General features: G+C 47.0%; 1 protein-coding gene across 1 annotated transcript in view; it reads left to right on the top strand.

Moving 5' to 3' along the window:
• The first annotated feature begins 332 nt into the window (after positions 1-332).
• The window catches only part of GABA-B-R3 (gamma-aminobutyric acid type B receptor subunit 3), a 181827-nt gene continuing 157496 nt past the window's right edge, over positions 333-24663 (top strand). The window contains exon 1 of the mRNA XM_077662978.1: positions 333-4299. Coding sequence (XP_077519104.1) covers positions 3793-4299 — 507 coding nt within the window. The 5' untranslated portion in view covers positions 333-3792. The remainder of the gene's footprint in view (positions 4300-24663) is intronic.

Here is a 24663-nt window from a genome sequence, read left to right as displayed (position 1 = left end):
TGCATCCTTCATTTAAAAAAATAATACTGAATATTAAAAGGAGAGAGTTCCCACAGATAGACGTTAGAGAAGCTGACTCGCGCGGAGGAGAGTCTCCGAGCAGCGCCCGTCCCGCTACTAAAAAGCCTCCGACGGGGGAAGGCGTCGAAGTCGAGGGGAAGAGCTCTCCCAGGTGCGTCGTCCTCGGACCGCTCCGCCGACGGGCCGCATAGCTTCGGCCGACGCTGACGACGCGGCGCTGGATTCGCAAGGAAGACGTCGCGCCTCTTTCTCTTTCCCAACCTCCTCTCCTATTGCGCGCGCGTTTCTCGTTCGCGCGCCACGCCACGCGCGCACACGCAAACCGGCGGCGGTCGCGAGCGACGAGCGATCCGCGCGCGTCCCAACACGCGAGGAGCCGGCGGCCAGGTGCGACGAAGGTGCGCCAAGGCACTGCACGTGCTTCGTGCACACTCCCTCAGCAGTCGACTGCGGAGCACCGGAAACTATAACAGTGTCTCCGCAATTCGCAGCAAAGATTCATCCCAGGCTTTTATTCAACGCCGCGAATTGAAACTTCAGTGGTGCGAAGACGACGGGAAGCGATGCCTGCTCGCTTCAGCCTCGCGTCACCGTGGTTGTGTAGTGTGCTGTTGGAGTCCGCTTCAACACCCCCGTGCCGACACCTCGACCCTTTCAGTGATCCCCAGTGGTGTGCGACCTCGTGAACTCGTCTTCCCGTGTGTGCGTGTGTGTTTGCGAGTGTGCGCGCGCGAGAGGTGCCCGCTGGTTGTATGCTGTGATCTGTTGTTTTTAATGCGGTGCTCTGCACGCGTAACATCGTGACTTCGTGCGCCGCAAGTCTTCGTTTTTCGGGCCGCTCTAGGAGAGCGACTCACGACTTGACACGAGGAAGCAAGCTTTTCAAGACGTCGCGGCCTTGTTCCTTTTGTGTTTTTTTTTTGCGCCTGCGATTCAGTTGCAACGCATTTAGCGCCAGCAGAGCGCAAGTTCATCGCCCAGCCGAGTAGCACCGTTTTCAAGATCCGATTTTTCTTTATAGAACGCGACGCGGTCGGCTTGCGCAGTGAAGTGGCTGTAACAAGTTTCTCCTTTCGGGTCGTTTGCTTTGCGACGTGATATCGTTGGCATAGCGCGGAGAAAGTAACCGTGACTTAAATTACCTGCTCGTGGGCTGAACAAGATACAAACTAAAGACAAAAGTGTGCCCTTAATTACCTAATTCAACGAATTATAGAGTGTCAAAGGTCCCTAAGTAGATTTTATTTGGAAAGGATGACCCAAGAAGTCTCGGTGAGTCCATTAGACTACAGCTGAAATGTTAATGTACTGAGGTTTATCAACTGAGCTCCTCAGTCAGTGTTGGTATTTTTGCGAGATTTTCGCTTAGATCTATTTCAATGCTTTTCAGTGTTACCTTTCTGTGCTTTTACTTGCCGTGCTTTTAGGTTCAAAGATTTTCTGTTCCACTACAGACAGCAGGGTAGCGGGACGAAGAATTTAAGCATATCTTTCAAGATCATTGCTACATGCAGAAACTGCTTGCAAGAAAGTACCGTAAGCTGCAGAGAATTTGTAAGGTTACTTCGTTTAGAAATCGAGTTCTTGCATTGGCTGCTGCAAGCAGCCAATCGTTTCTCGTCTCACGTGCATGTCTAGAATAGCGTACGAACGCCGACTGGTTTTCTGCAGTCCACATACAGACCATCGCTTTCCCTATGCAGTTAGTTTTTAACTTCGAAAGAGTACATTCTGACTGCGTCGCCTTCAAGGTCTTTTCTATAGACGCAGTCTATTTCCAGTGTATTCACTCCGTCGAGGCAAGCGAAAGTTTTTTACTGAGCTGCGTCAGTTTTTAACGCAAGGCAACTCTGTTCACCTTCCTACTGGTCAAAGGTAACGTGATGAAACGAACCCAGGAGCAAGGTATAGTTCTCAGCGGCGCGTTTGTCTAGTAGGAAAGCGTTATTTGCTTATCAATCATTTTAAGGGTTTTTCCTGACGTGGGTTGCAGACATTTGTCTAAAGCTTGCTTGCGTCTCGAAGAACTGGGCGCTTCACTTGCATGCATCATTCGATTGCAAAGATTAAAGCAAGATTGTTCCGTTGACTTAGATTCGTTATGCCGCAACAAAACCCAAAGGATCTTCGGCGTGGTCGCTCCTTGCGATTCGCTTGAGCAACACGGTCTCGCGTCTTCGCCGACTGGTTTATCACACTGACACTCTGTGCGCTGCCCGCAACACCGCTGCGTTTACCGGTTGCAAAACTCGACCTCAAGGCACCTCCTCTCCCCTGGAGGAAAGGGATCTGCACCGACGAGCAAGCGGCCGTGACTGGAATTCACACTGACCGCCGCGGGCGTCGCACGCTCGGGTTCCATCAACCGGAACATCGCGCGCAACCGTGCCGTGACCGACGGACGTTGTGATGATTCCAAATGCGGGCAACGGCACCGGGGTTCTTCCTTGACCGATCAAGCTTTTGCCACTTGCACGAGACGCACGCGAGCTCGGAGGTTTACCAAGCACCGTCGTGCTGCCACGGTCTGCAGGCGGAAGTACGTGAATAGGTCCTCGTGACCTCTGCGTGGCATTTCGAGTCGGTCCTCTCGGCTGTGACGAGCGTGGCGCGGGGCTTTCACTTTGCGCGGCTTTCGACCTTAGTTTTTTGCTCGGTCCCTTTAGTGTCCTTAGCTGCTGATAGAATCGACACGCTAGGAAAGAAAATCCTTCCCAGGTCCGAATAGGCATCATTTAACGTATGTTTTTCTCTGTGTACATGTTAGGAGGTGCTGCTCCATTAATGATAGTAGTAACGCGCTGACATCTTCAGGACCTCTGCGCTTATCTTCCCTACCTGAGTGTTAACATTCGTGATACAATAGCGGAGCAACATATCGGTTTCTTTGGTTGCTGAACAGCTGTGATATTCTCCTCAAGACCTCAAACTGTAAAATGAGCGTTGGTCTCATTGTCGTCTAGAAATTATTTGTGCGAGCGGGAAAATTGAGTACTTGCGCACACATTTCACTGTAGAAACCGTAACACAGTGCATACCATGGTAGCGAGCTTTTTTTTTTTGTGCACGAAATTCGCTTTGAATTGCATCCGTACAATGTAAGGGCACGAACCGTTTAGCGCGCTCTGCGAAATCAATTTTTACATCGCCCAAGGCCTGTAGTTCATCTGCGGACAATTCCCTCCGTGAGCAGGTTTCTTTTTGGTTCGACCGGTGTTATTTTTCACGACGGACGCACTTTGCTAAAGAAGCTGTCCCTGGGGGAAACGTTAGACTGACGGAGCCGTGTTGTCTCACAAAATATTAGCCGTACGGATAAAGGCGACACCCGCGTCGCCCGCCTCTTGTTTTCTCACCGACTCTTGACTCTTTACGGAGACGTCGTGGCGCTCTGTTTTGACGAAGCGGTCAACGGCTAATCATACGCGGACTCGGCGAAAGAGCAGCCAGGCAAGCTGCCAAGAGTGCTCGGGCTTCGGGGGAACAGAAAATTGAGCGCTCAGCCCAAACACACAGCGCCCGACAATGATCGACCAGAGACGGTGTCGCAAGACATGTCGTCGAACTCTCCGGGAAGGCGTTGTCGACGATGAGCGGATGCGAAGAGCGTGACGCCCGTATCTCGACGTTCAGCCTGCTCGCCCATCGCAGCGCCTGGTCCGGAGAGCCGTCGTTCGAGTGTTCGCACGCGCGACCATCCGCCGCCGTGGTCACCGTCGTCGCCAGTGGTGGGATGCTCGCCTCAGGTGGCCTCCCGCCAGGTCAGACTCCATGGTGGTGACGTCGGGGCGTCTGCTGTTGCACGGCGCCCTCCTCGTGTGCTGTCTCCTGCTGGCGCGGGCGCTAGAAGACAGGCCGGTCAGCTACGACGTCGGCGGCAACGACACGTCGGGCTGGGACGTCTTCTACAACGACTCGGCGCTCGTGTTCAGCTTCGACGACGCGGCCAACGTTAGTGGCGTCGGGGAAGACGACCGGTCTTCGTCGGACGATGAGGATGAGACGGTGGCGCGATACGACTTGCTTCCCTTGCGCAATGACTCGGCACCGCTGTTGGAGTACCGCGAACCGTTCGAGACGTCGCCCCCGGCCACGGCGCTGGAGTACGACGTTCGCGAGACGCTCTACCTGCTGGGCCTGTTCGAACTCACGGGGAGCTGTGAGGCGGCCAAGGGAGGCCGCGCCGAGAGGGCCGCGGCGCGACTGGCCGTCCGACACGTCAACGAGAGACGTGTGGTTCCCGGATACCGCCTCGAGCTGTACGACAACGACACCAGGGTAAGTGGGCACTCGATCTTTCTGCGGTGCTTGAGTTCTAGTCAATTTACGTTCGGGTGGCGCCTGGCTCGCGTTCCGTTTCTCGTCAGTTTGAGAGGTTGTGTTCAGCATGCCTAACATTTTTGGCGAGTTCTTGAGGGCGCCTTCTTTACTTTTTTCCTAATATTCCACGTTGCAGCACAGCGAAATACACTAAAGTAATCAAGTCAATTGCTTACCAAAATACGTTAAGCCTAAGGATGAAATGTGGAAAATATGCAGTTTTCTACTGCAATAGATTTTATCGCACCGAATTCCATGCGCACCTCCACATGCGGCGCCTTGAGCTAGTGAACCGATGACGACTCTAACTCACGTGGTTGCAGAGTAGAAGTAAGTGGTAAGAAGCGGAGCACAAAGTAGTCGGAATTTCCACCTAAAACGACAGATGCCTGCTTACTGTTCTTCGCGCTCGACAGCTTCTATCCACGTATATTGCTAGTCGTGAGTGCGTGTGAAGTTCAGAGCAATCAACACGACGGGCATAGTGCTTGCCAATGGTTCTCAGCCGCCTTTTGGCAAGAAAGGCTACATTTTTTTCCCACGCCTGTTTTCATAACACATGCAAAGACGCGATAGAAAAACAGGGAGTCTCACGATTTCAAGGCCGTCGGTGCCAGCTCTCAAGGATCCGTTCCAAATATCTGTTCCATTCTTGCCGCTAGCGTTTGAGCAATTATGTAGATATAAGAAATTAGCGACTCACATCCTCTGGGAGGGAATAAATAAAGGACTGCTGTTTATTATGGCCGCCTCCTTAATAATCTGATGCACGCGTAAGTGAAGCTTTTCTGACCAGTCAGCTCTGCTTGCGCTGGTGCCATCTTATAGGAGAAATAGCCACATAGTAACTGCAGTTATCACGGGTGACCCTTCAAGGACGCGGGGGGGGGGGGGGGGGCGGTGAAGGCATTTGAGGACGCAGGCTCTTTTTCCAAGCCATGTACGTGGAAATCCGAGCACCAGGCCGGGGGATAATAAGCTTGTGCTCATATGAACAACCCCGTGCGTAACCGGCCGCCACTGGGAGTCGAACACACAACTTTCCGAAGCTGAGACGGGTGCTCTACTTCGAGGCAACGGTTGCAACATTTTTTAAGGACTTTTTCTGCGAAAACAATGGGGTTCAGTGTGGTATGGGCTTCAGCATGGTTTCTTTATGTAATATTTCTCGCCTAGTTTGGGAACCGCCCCTTCCGCATACGCTCTAAATTCGCGTTTGCCTTTGCATTGGGCTTCAAGGGAACAACATTTTAGAAAAAAAAACTCCAATTATGCGGCTGAAGATTTCATACGACGACTAAATTCGTTTCTATTTCCTGTCATCAATAGTACATTCGTCTTCTGAACGGTTACGAGGAATGGCACAAATTCTGGTATTCAGGTGGCTTACATTGTTGCTTGTTGTCGGCACTGTAGCTAACGCACGCGGCTAAATGTCCACGCAAGCAAGTCAACTGCGCCGTGAATGCAGTCTGTGGCCATGACTTTCGCTGTCGTCACGCAATCGTAACGGAAAGAACGTTCCTTCTCTGCTACGCCCGATTACAGGTTGCAGCAAGCAACGAAACAGTACGTTTCCACCAGCTGATCTCTGTAATCGGCGTCGGGAAGTACGGGTTCTGGCGTGCTTTTTTCAGTTAAACGTTGATGGCACAGTCAGGAAAACTACAGGGTCGTAAGAAACATCGTTCGGAGAATACACACGCTGTTTCTTCGCTTTCTCACCGGACCTATTTGGTAGCCAACTACAACAACGCCATCTGTTGGTTCCTAATGTGACGTTCCATCATTCAGAAAAATTCGGGGACGTTCTTTTTGACAGTGTGGTCATATAGCATTGCACGGCATTAGGGGTGCGAATAGACCCATTAGTTATTTAGTGTCTATTACCACGTATAAAATTCGTGCATATGCGATCTCTACTTAGGCGGCGGCAACATTCCGAGTGCAAACACTTGTTGATTTGTCAGCTCATTGATCCGATCAAGAATTTAATTTGGAGAATTGCACTGACGACTACACAGCAGGCTTACAGTTCTTGCTTGCTGAGTCTGTTTACAGGCATCGAAGATGAACTTAATCAGTCAGCGCACGCTTTTCTGCTATAAGCTGCAGAGACATGGAAGTCCTGCGAAAATGACGTCAGCGTGCGCTAGCAGCAATGCATGCCGGCCGCGGTTGGGTCTGCGTAAAAACAGTTTCAGTTAGGTAAACTAAAATCTCCAGCATTGCTTGACGTAATTTCAAGTTAGTAACATTATAGTAACAGGCACTTGACGATGCCTTCAATTCACTTGAATGCACCGTCTACTGCATGTAATAACATCTTGAACGGCCCTTGAAGTTATGCTAGTTGACTACGTCATGTTTATAATGCTTGCAGAAGGCTAAGTAGAGTGCAGTGCGTACATGTGGATCAGAGTTGGATATGTGCACATGTCGGCTTGCTCGTGTACTGCGCGCAGTGCGTATGCGCAGCCCTTTTAAAAATTTATAGTCTGCGAGCATTCGCTTCAAAGCCCTGTAACGGGGCTCCTGTATCATCCGCAGAAGTCCTATTCTTCGGATGGGGCAGGCCGAGGTTATTCTTACGTTCAGGAGACATGAAATGTGGGGGATGCACAACGAGAGACTCAGGCGTTGCCCAGAAGTGAGCCTCCCTGGGCTCTGAACTTCTGACGAAGACTGTACTACTAGTGTCGAAATACACGCGAACAGGGCAAGCGACAGATGAGCACGAATTACTTCTGATGGCCCTTCAAATTTCAACTCTGCTTTTTGCAGAAAAAGTTTGCTTTGGTAGCTTTACCTAACCTATACAGCTATCGCCCGTGTAAAAAATTCAGGAGCCACTAAAAACAAGAAATAAACATACTATTACACATTCGCATGTTCAAGAGTAAATAGTCATAATTATCTAACACGGTACCCCGAGTACTTGTGTATGCCTGGTCTACGGACTAATCATTGAGCGGAGGTGTTTTGAAATGTTACATTTTTCCAGAGAAGGCAGAATTACCATACTCAAACAAGTTATTATCAAGTGCGCTGAAGCAGTTGTTTTTGAAATGGTATTCTTATTTTTCATATTCTTAAAAACACTGGCATGCCTAAATGAGATCAGTGTACGTATGATCCATTTGTTCGTGCTCCACCCATTAACAATATGTTGTATGTACATGCTATTGAGTGGGCATCTGAATTATCGCGGACTTGTTTTCATTCAATTGTGCGGCTAGTAATTGCTTTTCGTTCACAGTAATCGCTTTTCTGTATAAAATGTGTGCTGATGCTGTGCTCTTGTAAAGGGGATGGGAGCCAGTCAAGCTGCATAAAAGCACAACTTTTTCTTCCATCTCATCGTCTACCACAGATTAAAATAACCCCAGACTCAAATTCAAAACACGAAAATATCAGCCGCTCTATAGGGAATGCAGGAAGAGGTCGTTAAACACTTTCAAACAGCGCTCATCACACCTCTAAAGGAAAAATGAACTGCGTTAGTAGTTAGTATCTCTAAACTAATGTCTTCTCGTAATGCTATATATACTCGAGTTTCAGTCGTTTTGTTCGCGTTTAATTTTATGCTAATAGTATATATCTATTTCAGAAATGTGGCGATAACTGCACACAGCCTGCTAACGTCTCAGAAAAATCACTGCCGGGAAACTAATGACCCGCGGATTTTTTTTTCTTTTACTGCTGATGAAAATACATCCTGAGAGTGCTTACGCGCACACTGCAGACTTTATGCGCTGAGCACTTCATTTCATTCAGTTCACTTCAGCACATTGCTTCGAAATTGGCTAAGCACAGCTTTCAAGCGTAAAACTCTGCGGCAGCGTTTCTTTCGATCCGTATTCACGTGACATTACCCGCTGCTATTATGAACTGAACACAAACGCATCGAACTTAGCAAATTTCCGTGGCGACAAAGCTTTGCTTCTCGTAGCAGACACCTCTAAATCAGCATAGGTCTTTAACATACTTTTTTCAAACCAAATGTGTGGCTTTCTAAACTACGGGGTCGAGTAATTTGATAATGGTCAGCTTTCGAGACAATGATCTAACTTTTTATCAATAATTGTCTCGTAGAAAAGTTGCCATTTGGAGCCGCTGAAACTGGAATTACAGAACAAATGCTGTTAACACACAGAGGTCTTCGGAACACTTTTCAATCGAACAGTGTTCTATTCGTTCTGCAAAAGGGAGAAGGCAGACAAAGGAGAGACAGACACATTAAGCCCACTCCACACGCCACAAAAGGGCTTAGGTCACGGAGGTTGTTTACACAGATTTCGAAGAAAGTGCATAAAAAGACACAACACAAAAAAGGAGGCTATTGAGTTTTATTGCCACTTCTACATCAAAGGATTGCTTTTTAGGGCGTGTTACTCAGGGGATTAATGAAGCACCAATGCAAACTCACTCAGAATGAGAGGAGCGCTTGAAAACTGTTTTGTATACTAAAAAGCAGCTGTGCCAGAAGGTGATTTATCCAGACACGTAACAGAGGGTGCTCGCTACAACCCATGCAAAACGCAAACAGGAAATAATGTAAGCTATATGAAGTAAGAAAAAAAAAGCTTCCTATTTCGAGCAGTTCGTCAACATTATGATGGGATGATACTGTCACAAGAGCCAATTTTACATAATTTTATTTGCTCCTTTCTGCAGCAGAATCACATCTGTCTCTGTCCATCCCTCGTCTGCAATTGCGAAAAGCCTGGGAAATTTTCTTGTCCACATTTTCTTTTTTTTTCACGAGCGCTAACGTTGTGATAAAGAGACGCGCATACAATAGCTGACAGCCATATGTTCTCCGACTTTAAACTTTTCCCCCTGCACTCTTGTCACTACTGTAATTTTCTTTGTGATCCCTATAGTTCAGAGTGGTTGCAGCAGAATTGACTGAACGAGGACATTGGAGGGAACGGACATACTGCTCTAACCACACTGAAGTATGGGCCAACTAACTCAGTTAACCACCGCTTTAAGGCTCTGTAGGTTCGCACTAAATATTGAAAGTGCACAGGCAAATATTACAAAACGAAAACCAAAATCTGTTTTGGGGATTATGACCGCATTAGTTCTGCTCGCAGCAAACCAAGTATGCTGGCGAGAATTGAGCCAGGAAGAAAAGTGGAACCACATGTTCTTGCGCTGTGATGAATATCGCAATCACCTCTCGGAATATAATGAGCTCCATGCCTTTCCAGGCATAGCTAATGCTAGCTATTGTGATTTGTAAGGCAGTGTCTCCAACTTCACCCATTGCTCTCTGACAAAACCAGAGATATAAGATGGCACACGGTTGGTTGTTGGAAACCATACCCAGCCATTCTGGACAAAAACATTTTTAAGCGAGAAACCGTTTATGAACGCATTTTTTTCGTGCAATGTAAGATTTCACTATAACAATCAATATATCCATAGATCATCCGACAGCAGTCATGTATTTTTTTTTTCCGATCCACGTTTTTGCTGTCATCAAAAGCGTTCCCCATTGGTTTTCTATAGCAGTCTTAACTGTTTGATGCGGGCGATGGAAATATTTTAAAACAAAGGTTTTGCTATATTTCAGAATAATGGACCATTACCTTCAATATTTCTATAACAGTGTTTTACATTTTTTCAATTTTTAAAATTTTTGCCCGTGAAAGCTGGACTTGAGCTGATCTCTCGCACGAAAGGAATCTAATCGCCATTTGGTTCTTTACGCAAAATGTGCTTAGACTCCGGCACTAGAAACTGCGGACATTTACCTTGTCACACAATAAAAGGTTAGCCGAAACTCTCGAAGAAAGTTTGTTTCTTGGACCGAGGGCTTTCAAAGCTGTGCTGCTGCGCATAGCAACACGACAGTGTCGATTACAACATGCAACAGCCGTCGCACGGTAATGCACGGAAAGCAGCTGTTGCGCCGCTTCTGTTTTCAAACCACCCACAGGACCACCTGCCGACAAACGAAGCTTCCGTAACGCCGAGCGTTCGAGAGAACATACACGCTTCGGCAACGCTAGACGCAAGCGTTGGCATCCTGCGGGCTCGTCGTATCAAAGATCACCAGGAGTGTAACTAGAGAATGCGGCCTATTTTTCGGCTCAAGTTGCATGAAATTAACTGCAGAAAATCTTTAAACTATACCCTTGGGTTATTCCTTAAACTCATTGGAGAATCGTTCAATGACCTTCCTGCCCTTTATGAAGCATTTACTTAAGCGCTTGCGGCTATGGCGTCCTCTTTTCTTGCATTCTACACGCTGATAATTAGCGTCCTCGCCTTGCTACGTTCCATATGAAAAAGCGCCCCTGGCTTTAAATTGTATGAAGTGCTTCAGAAGCGCTGAAGTTCGGTGCCTAATGTCAGAGACAGTTGAACATTTCATCTGAATCTTAATGTTCGGGGTCAGAGCAAAGGCTTCGGGATATGGGCGCAGTGAAGTGTTCGCGAAGACAATGCAAGCTTTTAAGCTAGCAGCTTCTGGAACGACTATTCCTATTCTGTCAGCAGAAGAGTGATTGTGGACGACTGGTGCAGTCCAGACAAGGATGTGAGGGGTCACTATGCATCTTTCCCGCCCGAGCTTGAACTATACCCAACCCAGCGGCCTAACGGCGAACACGAGCAACTTAGGCAGGCTGCTCGCGCGGGAAGTAGGAAGGCTGCGGTTCCTCTGACGTCGTCGCTTCCGCTCAAGTCGGTGAAACGCCGTAGACAGGAAGCCACTCCTGTCTGCAGTCGGGAGGACGGAGCAGGGCAGGCAGGTTAGATCATCGATGTCAAGGAGATAACGTCGATGCCTACCTCAAGGCGGCCGCCGCGATCCCGGAAGGACGCGTAACTGTCGGTGGCCGTCGGAAAAGCCGTCTGGCAAGGCTGAAACGCCGGCAAAAGCCCTGCAGGCGTCCACTATCTAGCACTCGCCGTCTGGACGTCTGCGCAAGTTTTTATTGACGAAGGCTGCAGTGTGGGATTATTTGCGCAGCCGACACGAACTGGTGGGCGAGTTGGTCAGACATAATTCTTAAGATTATGTTTGTACAACGACAGCAGCGTTTTACACGATACATAGCTCTTACGTGGACACTGGGAGCGTATAGTGTGTCGTCCGATGGTGTCCGATTCTCTTGACCCTCGCTTTCGTCCTCGCGCTGTAGTGGGTAAGAAGAAATATCAGAGCGTAAGTGTCGTTTCATCGCATTGTACGAAGCCTTCGCTATGTACTCTGTAGAGAACAAAAGCAGTGATCACTGTCACGGAATGAGAAACGTTAACTTCACACGTGTGCAGAGATCAGCATCGTTTGATTTACCTCTGTAGAGGCCGTGCCACACATGATGAGTTGTCTTTCGCGCCATCTTCTGGATCATACATTCTTCAATACTTCACTTCATGCATACTAGATCATACATACTTCACATACTTCCCCACCACACCGTAAGCTAACGGCGGCAGAGGCGAGGGAATGGCGCCAACTACAGACGAACACCTTTCCTAACCTACACAAGTACCAGATAATGTTCCCCGACAGATGTGACAGCATCTGCCCCTGGTGTGGCGGAATTCCAACAACATACCATGTAACATGGGGCTGCTCCGGTCCCAAGCCCCCCGAACTAGACAAACATCACTCCGAGGAACAGTGGGAGTCTGCCCTGCTCAGCTCTGACTTGGCGACGCAGCGAAAGCTGATATCCCAAGCAAGAGCAACTGCTGTGGACGTTGGGGTCCTGAAATAAGGACTCCAACCAAAATCCGTAGTTTCGCCTCTCTATCCTACCTTTTTGGAATAAATGTTTTCTACTACTACTACTACTACTTCACATACTTCACTATGTTTTTACAACGGCGATACTTATGATCTTCGCTGTCGTGCACGTACCGTGTAATAGCGCAAGTGTTCCAAAATTTTTTTGTGCCCTCTCACTGTAGTAATGTCCGGTCTTTGCTGCGCAAGGTTCCAAAGCTATGCCAATGTGAGGGGCTTTACCTAATGCTTCTCACGTCATCAGCTCTGCCACAAGTGGAAACACCCGCGTCCACATGCTGGCCCGTAAGAATGTGAATTCCGTAAGAAGTGGCACATAATTATCGCTGTGATTTCTTCGAAGCGGCCGAGTGCCAGCAGTCTGTAAGCTTGTTCTTTTTTTTAACTTCGGCTGTCTGTGAGTGGGACTTGGTTTGCAATGGTTACGTGAGGACCGTGAATGCGTGGTGGTTACTATGGTTACGGGCCAAGAATTATAGTCATTATATGTGCCCACCGGGACTTCATGAACTATGCAATATATTTTCTGAAAATTAAGATTAAATATTTATTGATTGATTGATTGAGCGGTTGATTGAAAAGAAGCTGCAAAATCGTACACTGAGGTATGAAGCTCTGCTTCCTGCGTAATGCGTCTTCACAAAGATATATTCAGCATGCTAAACACCTATGTACCGTAGCGCCTTTGCCAAAAGTGGCCGGTGAACGGGTTTTGCTTCTTAGCTATGCAGCAGGACGCGTATGGCAGGCCTTAAGCTGATAATCTGGGTAAGGCAAGGAGAGCCCTTGTCCTCACCTTTCGTGACATGTTGATCTTGAGGGGTGCTCTAAAGACTCCACAATACGGCCGAGAAGCAAACCCCGTTGCTCGGTTACTTTTGGCAAAGAGTGTACAAGTATCATAAATGATTCAAGGAGCAAAGTACAGATTATCGATATAATACCTTGGTACAATGTATTCAGCTACTACGCTTTTCAGAAGTGCGGCACGCTCTTCCAGCGAAGCGCACACGCTCTCAGAGTTTCGAAATGCATCGCACGCCTACTGTCGATGCTGGCTGGCGGATACAATTCTAAACGCCGGCTTTTCCAACAGGGATGTATATATCTGTTTATCTGCAGAATCTGAATTCGTACGTGCGCATCCGCTCGAGCGCATATATTTGCTTTTTTTGTTCTGACTTTCCCGAATACTTCGTCGTACCCTGCATGCGCATGTGCGCAGTCCTCAGCGCTGAATGTTGTGCGTGCCCGCACCATATGCACTCTGGCTACCGACGCGCAGTTCGCTTCAAACTTGCTGTTATGATGCGCCTAAATGTGCACTTCGTGCGTTTTGAAGAGCGAACTATACCACCAGACAGCTGCTGATTCCCGGTAAATGAGCTAGACGTCAAGTTGAGCTCCAATGCTTTTGGTTGGTTCGAGCTTAGTTAAAAGAGAGAATACAACAAAGACACGCTGTGATTGTAGCGGTAAGCCCTTGCTTGGCCGAAACTCAGGCACATGCCAGTGACAACACGCAATAAAACGTTTAGCTCTCGAAAGAGCTCGGTTGAGAGGTTTATTTCTAACAAAGATGTCTACCGAATCGAAGAATGAAGAAGCTCTCACTGATCGATAACCTGGCCTCGTTTTTTTCCTTGACGCTGCCTTGAAGCGCTCCGTCTTCTTGTTTTCTTTGGACTTTCCTTTCTAGCCACTGCTTCGTACCTAGATCTGGTTCGAAAAATTTCTCGGTCTTAGATATTCTTGTGATAACAAGGGCCACGTCTGGTGCGTGTCCTTCGGAATCTTCACTCGTATGCCCCAAGGGCGCGATGGCACTAAGCAGGCACGTATCCCTGAGCCTCCCACCTTTTCGAAAAGCAATGTCAAGACTTCTCACCGAAACTATAGTACTTCATCTCGTGCTGCGTGGGTCAGCAGAAGAGGTTTGGTATAGCACTTACGACTGAGTGCAACTGAGCCGACCCAGACTGCTGCTGCAGAAACAGCGATCTTCGGAAACGACGGTATGTTTACGGAAAACGACGGTCCAATTATGTGTTGAATACAGATGGCTGTTTCTCGTTATCTCCTGAGCAAGGTCGCCTAATGGGGATATCGACTAAATTCCAGAAGAGAGCTCTTGAGAAGGCCTAAGGGACACAAGACCAGACGAGTGCGGAGACTCATTTATGGCCTCTGCCTGAGCTAGACACCGATCGTTGCGTCACGAAGGGGTCGACGAAGACATATCGATAGGACCAGAACGGAATGTCGCTATCATTTTCTATCTATGTGGGCGCCCAACTGTCGTCAGTGCGCAACGAACCAGATTCTTGTGATTTTATCGGTTTCCTACATTTTACTGTCTTTTTTTTTTCCTGTTAGCATTGCAAGGCATACAGCTTTTGTTACTCCCCTACCCCCAAAAGGTGAAAAAAAGAAACACTGACATAGAGCTACACGTAGCGCAGGAAATGCTTGTTTTCTTGGTGTTCTTATCCTATAACTCACAGTCTCTCACGCTGTCCGTTCATAGTACCTCACCATACCGAACAGACTAGTTGTCATTGCAGCCACAATAAGCTTGTCCTTGTTTTCCTCAAGACCCCATCTTCAGTCACTCCACAGCCAACAAATCACGGAAAAGGGTTGTGAATGTTGAGAGTACATCTATTTGTGTGTGTTGATAATGTGTACTCGCGTAAGCGCAGCGTAGCTCTGCTGTTTATTTTACAGAAAAAAGAAAAAAAAAACGGTCTGAATGCTGCGCTTTCCGCTTATGGTCTCGTGATCGAACAAGTTTTGTGATCATTAGATATGACTGAGTGTTTTTCCGCCTGAGTGTTCTTCACGCTCGAGTTCTCTGGTTTTCCTTGCTCGGGCAACTTCGATTTTCCGTCGAGTGGACACTCGAAGACACTGACTTCCGAGAAATATCGCGAGTGCAATAACTCTTGGTTTCTCGAACCGTATTTCTTTAAGTCGTTTTCGTCTAAACTGAGGTTTCTTACCGAGACGGAGCCAATCGTTAAAAACAGCACCACCTTATTGGGACCCAACGTGTTTGTACCGACAGCGTCTTTCAGGCGCAACCTTAGAGTAAGAACGTGATTTGAAACTCAGAACGCGTCCATCGCTCTGTCTCCTTTTTCCTATGGCATGCCTGATAACCGGCAGGGGTCGTTGCGCTGCGTCGCAGAGTCTTTGCTAATTCTTCAGTTTGCCGGTTGCGGGTTTGTCGATAGTGCGATTAGCACTCGGCCTTCGAAGTCTGTTCGCGCTTATACAAAATAGGCAATAAAATGGTTTAAGGTTTATGGGCGTTTAACGTTCCAAAGCGGCTCTGGCTATGAGGGACGCCGTAGTGGAGGGCTCCGGAAATTTCGACCACCTGGGGATCTTTAACGTGCATTGACATCGCACAGTACACAGGCCTCTAGAATTTCACGGGCCTCTAAATAAAAAACGTTGGAGGACTTCTATATCGCGCTTGCAAGTTGACGCGAAAGCGCACACCATTTGGTGCGTCATCTGATGCTGATGCCACTCTATAGGTTTTTATTTTACAAGATTCTTTTATTAGGGCAACGACATACACCAAAAATTAGCGTCAGAAAACATTGAATTTCCAATCTGAGCAGTCTGACACCTTTGAACGCAATTTTCATTCTTTCAACTGTTCAATTTTTTTTTTATTTACAATACTGTAAGGTCTTCACGGGCTGTTACAGAGTGGGAAAAAAATACACAAAAAATGAGCATGGCTACAAGAACTAATTGATCCATTACACACACTACATTTTTTTAATGAGCATCATCAAGCATTGGCTTTTCATTGTAAGCATTCTGACACCTTTGAACCCCCTTTTTCAATTTTTTTTTCATTTTTAAATAATCAATTAATCAGTTAATTACAGTGATTTCATTAACTCGTCATCGCCTATCACACACCAATCAGTCATCAATCACTAGAACGAAAAATTACCACGATACGAGTTTTTTTACGCAGCGCCCGATTATTTCCGACACGCGGTGCCGACTACTACTACTACGCCGACGGCTTTTCAACCGAACGAGCTGTATACTCTATCGCGCACAAAGTGAAGGCAAAAGCAACCCTGGAATTTTCCACCACTGCTTTCCCGCCTTTGCATTGCCTTCTGAGACGCGTCATCCTTGAGGCACGCAGGTCAGAAACCCGTTCAGGGGGCCTTCGGCGGAGAGACACGGCATCCTGCTTTATTTTTTCTTATTTTTCGCACTTCCTTGCTCGAAAAGGAAATGCGTGTCTCGCGCTCGGCCTGGCTCTTTGGTAATTCCCGCACTGTCCGGCACAACAACCGCCTCCGCTTTCATCGCAGTTCATTCGACGCTGAGGGAGAGGAATTCAATGCAATCTAAAGTTTACTTTCCCACGCGGGATGGCAAACAACTCGCTACGGCAAACAACTCGCTACAAGTTTTCGGTCGCGGGTCAGCAACGCCTATCACGCGGAGTAATAACGGTACAATCACGATGTATCCATGAAGCAAGTGTGAAGTTCGTAGCAAACGATGCATACTATCTATTGGAATCGTTGAAAAATAAGTAAAAACTGAAAGAAAATGGGGGGAGGACTTCCTAATGAAAAGAAAAAAAAGTGGAATGGTTAAGAGTAAGACCAGTGGACAAGACGATGGTATTTCCACAAAACTGAGTAACTTACTGCGCAAACAGCAAGAAAGGACGGAAGTGAAGGGGGGCGGGGATCGACAAATAATAGGGATATGTGCCCTATATTTGCTTTTGATGATGATGGCAAGAGTCGCGGTTATTGTGCAGATTATGGCGAATGTGATTATCCCAAGCAGGAGCGCATTTTAAAGGTGAAGGGGAGTACACGTTCGACAAATAATAGGAATATGTCCCCTGCGTTTGGTGTTGATAGCGGAGATGATGATGATGATGCTGATGATAAGAGTCTTGGTTGTGCAGATGATGGCGATTAGGATTATCCCAAAGCAGTCTCAAATAACGCCACATTCGGACTTCCACAGTCTTTTCACGCCAACAGGCAGTGTTTTTGTGAGACCAGCGCGTCAACGTGCACATTTCTTTCAGACGGGAAGTTTTTAATCTCCCATAGTCAGTATTCTCTTCCGAAAGCATTTGTCGAAATTTCCCCTGAGAAGCCACGCTTGAGGCCCATCTCCATGAAAACCTACGATACCACCGATGGCTACGCCGACATACTGTCGCGCCGATACCCATTATTCCACTCCATACGAGTTTCAAATCATAATCGGCTAAACTTAAACCCGACCGCGGCGGCTGCGTTTTTATGGAGGAAAAACGCTAAGGCGCCCGTGTGCTGTGCGATGTCAGTGCACGTTAAAGATCCCCAGGTGGTCGAAATTATTCCGGAGCCCTCCACTACGGCACCTCTTTCTTCCTTTCTTCTTTTACTCCCTCCTTTATCCCTTTCCTTACGGGGCGGTTCAGGTGTCCAACGATATATGAGACAGATTCTACGCCATTTCCTTTCCCCAAAAACCAATTATTATAAAATTCTAACATTGTTAACATTTTATTTTTCCGTATCATTCATTCATTCATTCATTCATTCATTCATTCATTCATTCATTCATTCATTCCTTCAAACCAATACCACATGCACAAATCTCTGGCAGTTTTCTTGTGCTGGACCTTGTGCCGGCAACAGAATGCCCTTCCGCTGTGCAACACACACGCGTCGAGAGGCGAGCGTCCGTCATTACGTCCTCCCCCTCCAACTTTGCACGGTGAGCGATGGCACGCTAGCTCTGTTTAAATATAACATTCGAGTCGCTTGCCGCCAGTTACGGGGCGCACGCACCGACAAGGGGCAGGCAAGCGTCCCCCGCGGCCCCGCAGGGTGGCGTGACCGTCCGAACACTGCCCGTGCGCCCTCGCGTGCGCTGCGATGATTGGAACGGACCCGCGTGGAGCCCCGATCCCCGTACGGAGCCGGCACTCAGCCTCGGACCACGCTCCGAGAGCGAATTCGCGCGCGCGCATCGGTCAGAGAAATTGGGTCGGCCGCGCTTAAAAAATATATATGGAGAGAGAATGACACTGCATTTCAATGGCGGATCATAAGCGGCCACGGCTGCAGCGTTCCCTCACAAAAATTTTTAGACAGTCTATAGACGTTCCACAGACTTCTGTCTATAATGTCTATAGACTCTCTATAGACAAGCCCTAGAGAACAATAGAAATCGCATATACAGTCTATAGACAATCTATAGATTTATGGCCATATACTTTTAATAGACATTTATCTATAGACTACGAATAGACAAGAAGAAATATCTATAGGAATGAAATCGAGTCTATAAGGAGTCTATAGACGGTCTACAGACCATTTCTGTAAGGGTTGTCAGGGTCGCACCTGTGGAGAAGTGTCGTTCGCGCTGGCCGACTATGTGCTGCCGAAAGATGTTGGCTGTATAATCTCTACGAACTATAAGCGGTAGCCTGTCATAGCTTGATGCACCTTGTGCTACTCAATGAGGCAGTTCGCGTGCAGCTCCTGCCTTCGTAATAACCACAGCGTTTTTGCTTCGGGATAGCTACAGTGAATTTGACAGCAGACAGCAAGGCAAAGAACAACACAGGTTCCTTGGTGTGCCCCGTTTGTTGCGCTAATAGCTATGGAAATCTCAAACCAACTCGCCCAACAAGTTGTTCTATCAAGACATGCAATAACAGCCCGCTTCTCGAAACGGTTTCATACAGACCAATGCTATAGAGACTTCGTGTCCACACGGTCTTTCGCCTTCCGTGCCGATGGAGATGCTCTTTATCGGAGAAGACATGAAGACAGAGGAGAGGATGAAAAGTTTAGCCCGCCGCGGTGGCTCACTGGTTAGGGCGCTCGACTACTGATCCGGAGTTCCCGGGCTCGAACCCGACCGCGGCGGCTGCGTTCTTATGGAGGAAAAACGCTAAGGCACCCGTGTGTTGTGCGATGTCAGTGCACGTTAAAGATCCCCATGTGGTCGAAATTATTCCAGAGCCCTCCACTACGGCACCTCTTTCTTCCTTTTTTCTTTCACTCTCTCCTTTATCCCTTCCCTTACGGCGCGGTTCAAGTGTCCAACGATATATGAGACAGATACTGTGCCATTTCCTTTCCCCCGAAACCAATTATTATTATTATTATTATTATTATTATTATTGTTATTATTATTATTATTATTATTATTATTATTATTATTATTATTATTATTATTATTATTATTATTATTATTATTATTATTATTATTATTATTATTAGAAGTTTACTCTAGAAGAACGAACGGTTAACGACTGTCCATATAGTACACCCTCTACAGTCAAAGCGCGGCAGTTTCCAAACTCGCTAGTGTGGAGATCGTCTATGAAAGCTGAACACCCGTGTGTACAACCAGAAATTCATGCTTCAATCTCCGCCCCCATCCGCGGGTCTGCATGTCACAGAGCACGCACAGACCTTATGCAGTCGCATCACAGAGGCCTTCCAGTGCAAAAACAAGCATGCCGTGGAACGGCCACGGCGAGCCCTTTGTTACTCGAGACCACGGCATTCGGCGGCGGGGAATTTCCATCGAGGCAGAGTAGAGCCGTATATAGGCACGTCGTCGCGGTGTACGTCTGCTTACCGAGCAAAGGCGTTCCTCTGTCCCAGACTTGCATGTGGCACAGCCAGGGGCATATTGGTTTACATTCTTTTTCTGGCTGCCCCACCATACTTTTTGTCCCAGACTTGCACTGGCTGAAGGATGCGTTTTTAGCTAGAGCTGGAGCAGACCAATGCGAGTCGCTACACAACAGTGTAAACGCTTACAGATGAGGAGCGTTCATTAAGGTTTGTAAACATTACATAGGAGATAGAGGATTAGGATGAGGTATGTGTTTTTGTTTACGCTTCCCCGATTGCCAGGTAACCTCGGACATTGCTTTCTATGTTCTCTTATTTTTAAAAAGAATAAGATTCCCCCGTTTTCAGGAATTGTGTACAACTCCTTACTCACAGCTCACTTTAATGATGAAATCCGTGTCCTCGAAGAGGTTTGCTGAAATGTGAAAAGTCAAACAAAATAAATTGCCTGTAAAGCCCAGGGAATGCGCTGGGTGATTGGCAACTTCAAAACTCATTTGGGTGATATGGGCCGGTACATTATCGTGAGGGAGCAAAACATCAAAATACAAAGCCTGAAAGCTTAAAGTAAGGCTAATCTGCGCTTGCCTGATGTCCGGTGTAGCCTCAATAGAATACAATGTTATCCAAGCGGACCTGAAAGAAGTTCGCGAGGAAGAAGAACATGAAGAAAGACAATGAGGAGTAGAAAAATATATTATCGGTCATGCTCCTTTTAAACTAGTTTGAGATTCTTCGTAAATATTTCCTTCACATTTTGTTTACCTTTGCACAGGCCTTCGTCGGTTACTGCACGAGATCACTATGCTATCACCGCAGCCGATCCCGCCTGGCGTTGTTGTTCTTAGCCTATCAAAATAATAATAATAATAAAAATTGTTTTTTGGGGGGAAAGGAAATGGGGCAGTATCTGTCTCATATATCGTTGGACCCCTGAACCGCGCCTTAAGGGAAGGGATAAAGGAGGGAGTGAAAGAAGAAAGGAAGTAATAGGTGCCGTAGTGGAGGGCTCCGGAATAATTTCGACCACCTGCGGATCTTTATAACGTGCACTGACATCGCACAGCACACGGGCGCCTTAGCGTTTTTCCTCCATAAAAACGCAGCCGCCGCGGTCGGGTTCGAACACGGGAACTCCGGATCAGTAGTCGAGCGCCCTAACTACTGAGCCACCGCGGCGGGGCCCTATCAAAAGGTGCCACACAATCTCGCGCTGTGCATTGCACATCGTCGTCCTTTTCTACAATTACTGCTATCAAACTAATATATGGATTCTCACGGTCCGAGCATAACACATTGTAGTCTCCTTCAACAAATACCGCTATCCGACTAAAATCGTTGCCAGACGTGCCGACGACCCAGCAAAGCAAAATAGCGAGCCTGCAGAGCCTTTAAACGTATATATTCGGCGCATTCTATTCGAACACACCATGACTCTTAATGGTGTTAACTCGCTTCCGAAGTTGTTGCCATTTATCGGCTTTCAGATCTGTTTGATAGGACAACAATAAAGGACAGCTTCGTCCCACACAACTACAACATAAGAGAGTGGCACAACCTAGACATAACGTTCGCACAACGTCGCAATGCCATCAGTCTACTGCGTAATACTTAGGCTTAGATTTCTTAAATCGTTCAACTCTCCTCGTGGGCTGTAGAACCTTGATGGCCGGACTTGCTGGCCTAAACTCGTTCCACTAAATACGGCTTCTTTCCCTCATTATGCTGTATTTTTGCGGCATTGTTGTCCGCATGGACAGCCTCCGCTCAGGTGCCCTGCTGGGCTTAATTGCGATTCTATAAATAACAGCGTAGAACGTCCAATACAGGACACAGGCTACTTGCAAGAACCCATTTTCACCCGCTGCATCTAGGGTGTCGCATGCTGTTCTTTCGGCTCGTTGTCCTCTTAAAGTCAGATCGACCGAACCGACAATTCACGAAATGCAGCGGAACTTGGCAAAAATCGCTACATTCGAGCCAAATATAAAGACACGCCTCTTAATGTCACAAAAACAGCACAGCATGTTTTTAAATACATTGAAAATAGAGGGGTTGCAGTGAAAAACATTTCGTTTACGCCGCACGCCTCAGAACGCGGAAACTCGGCCGGCACAGATGGCATGGATGTTTTCATTGCTGTCCAAAGAGCCTCCTTTTTTATTTTCAGTTCATGGTTTTCTCTTTTCGAAACTTCACTGAAAACTAACAACTGCTCGAGCGAGGGTTGTCGGCGCGTGCTTGCTGATAGCTGCATCCCCAAGGCCGCTCACTGTATGCCTTTGTAACTCTTTTCACCTTTTTCCAAACAGGGAGAAAATTGAAGGAGAATTTAGACTAGAGTTTTAATATTTAAGTGTGTCGCTTCCTTCTAAGTGTATGAAACGTGAAGTGCTCTTTGGAAATTTTGGAACACATGTAAGTGTCACATTGACTAGGATAAAATCCCTGAACAAACTTGTGGCCGTCCTGCCATCCGTTGAGTCAGCAGTCAGTTTGTAACGACCGTGTGCTCACGTGCAGAACTCATGACCATGTATCTGTCTTGGCAATGGTCAGAGGGAAAGACAGAGACAGCATCTGTATTTGTTGTCTCCTACAATGAAACTTTCAAATGCTCGTGTTCATGGCGGCTGCAATGATTCCCGAATGTGAGATATTAGTGCCACAACATTTGGGATAAACATCCCAGCCTAAAAAGATTACCGTTCTTAGCGATAATTAAAAATATCATGTGACCGGGACGTCTCAGTCACGTGACACTGCTTGACAGTGCAGTCAGCGGCAGGGAGCACGGGGGTTAGTGAAATCTCTTCAGTTCACTGAAAATAACAAAGCGCAGATCGCAAAAGCGGGAACAGATGTGCTGGCTAAACTCTTTACCCGACCGCAGTGCTGCTGTCTCTGGTGGCCAACAGAAGCAGTGGCGCATGCCCAGTATGGGAGACAGAATCGGGGAGCAAACAGAAAACACAGGCTAGTAAATATCGATAATTGACACGAAAACTTGCAAAGAAAGACACGCTCAAGTACTGTGGGAGGGCAATCGAATGGATCGAGCCGAGTCTGATTCGTAGCAGTGACAGCAAAAAAAATACACAGAACACTGAGCTGTGTTAAAGCGTGTTGATTCCAGGGCACTGACGACGTGTTTCTTCGTTCTTGGCACTGTCGTCGCGTCGCTACTAAATGCTTCGGCTTTCGCCTTTACGGCTTGGCAGATCTTTAGAAATAACTCTGTCCAAGTGGCCGTCCCGTAGTCTCTTTTTTATTGCACTTGACATTCCAATGTTTTCCTATCGGGGCAGCGAAGGAAAAAACAAGGACGTCAAAAAAAAGCAGCCGTCGCGTTTTTGCAATTTTTCGGTTTTTATTTTCGTTTTCTGTTCTTTTTTTTTAAAGCCAGCTTGCCTCGTTTCGCCACCGAAAGAGCGCAGGAAACCTGTTTCGTTACGCAACGCCCCATAACGTCGGCCAGGGCCTGAGGAGGAAAGTTCTCCGCATAAGCCGCAAATATAGTGGGTTTGTGCGTCTGTGCTTATATCTCACTGGCACGCGAACTCTTGGAAAGTAGAGCTATCAACGATAGAACGCCTGAGCCACCTGCACAATGTATTTTTTTTTTTTCACCGAAGCGCTTTGAAGTGTAGATGGGATCTCACCCGTGTGGAATAGAAAGTGGGTTAAATGGATAGGGTAACCTGTTCAGTTACTATTAAAGTTCGCGTCTAATACAGGGAGGTAATCCGCTTAGAGGGGGTCAGGCTAACCCAGTGCGTCATCATCATGTTCCCGTTGTAGGTAGCCGCAAGGATCGGCTAGCACAATTTTCTTTCACAGAAAGTTCGTCGAAAAAGAAATACGCATTTAAATCTACTGATCCAACGTGCGTTGAAGCACGTTTAGGAAGACTCTATTCTTTCACTTTTTAGTGCTCTGATTTTGGAAACCACGCAGGAAATTTGTCTACAAGTTTCCGTTTTATTATAACACCGGTCATGATGGCCCCAGTTAGAATTACGTCGTCGGAAAAGATCGGTGCTGCAGATCGGTACGCCATGAATTTGGTCTGCTCACAGCGGTGGGTTATCAAGAAGCGTTACCGTAATGGCTCCCACAACGTTAGCACATATATGTAATGAATGTTCATGCCAGTACTGCCGCAACTTTCTTTCTCTTTACAGTATATTAACTCTGTAGTGAACGCTGTGTCAACGAGTGCTTTTTAATTGGTGCGAAAACTAGCTACAATGGAAACACGTTGCTTCTATGTAGCACGTAGGTTTCAGCCGGATGCAATACACATTCTGAAGTTTCCTCGAATCTTCTCTGCTCGACTACTAAATTTGGGCACACTTGTTTAAAGAAAGCGAAAGTCTAAAGAGGCTACAGTCACATGCCGCAGACTGGCTGTGGTGGACTTTAATCACTACTAATTTACTTTAGGTGTGTGTGTCTTGAGTGGCGTAAATTTTTCTGTTTCCTCAGAAATCATCAATGCCTTCCCTTTTCGAGCAACAGCTTCGGGTCAGCCAACTCATTTTAGAGCCTCTTGTTAGCCTTGAACTTCATCCCCCAGATAAATAACACTTTTCTGCCTCTAATATTAATCTCGCGCTTCTTGTACTGCGGTAGTACAGAAAATGTACTCGCACTATGCAGAAAAGTTTAAACCAAATCCGGGTAAATATCTGCAAACTTTCTTTCCTTTTTTATTTCTTACTTCGTCAGTTTCATGTATGCGAAGGACGTACTTGGTTGAGAAGGACAAAAATATTAATGCCTTTTGACCATCCCGTTAGGAGCACTCGAGCACTGGAGGTAATTGGAGTGCTGGTTCTCCTCTGACCAATGCCTATTTTCGACATATCCGAAGACGGCGTGTCTTAACGCATAGCA

The sequence above is a fragment of the Amblyomma americanum genome, chromosome 4, assembly GCF_052857255.1.
Source record: "Amblyomma americanum isolate KBUSLIRL-KWMA chromosome 4, ASM5285725v1, whole genome shotgun sequence".
Lineage (NCBI taxonomy): Eukaryota > Metazoa > Arthropoda > Arachnida > Ixodida > Ixodidae > Amblyomma > Amblyomma americanum.
Note: the sequence above shows the minus strand (reverse complement) of the source record. Positions and strands in the feature narration are given on the sequence as shown.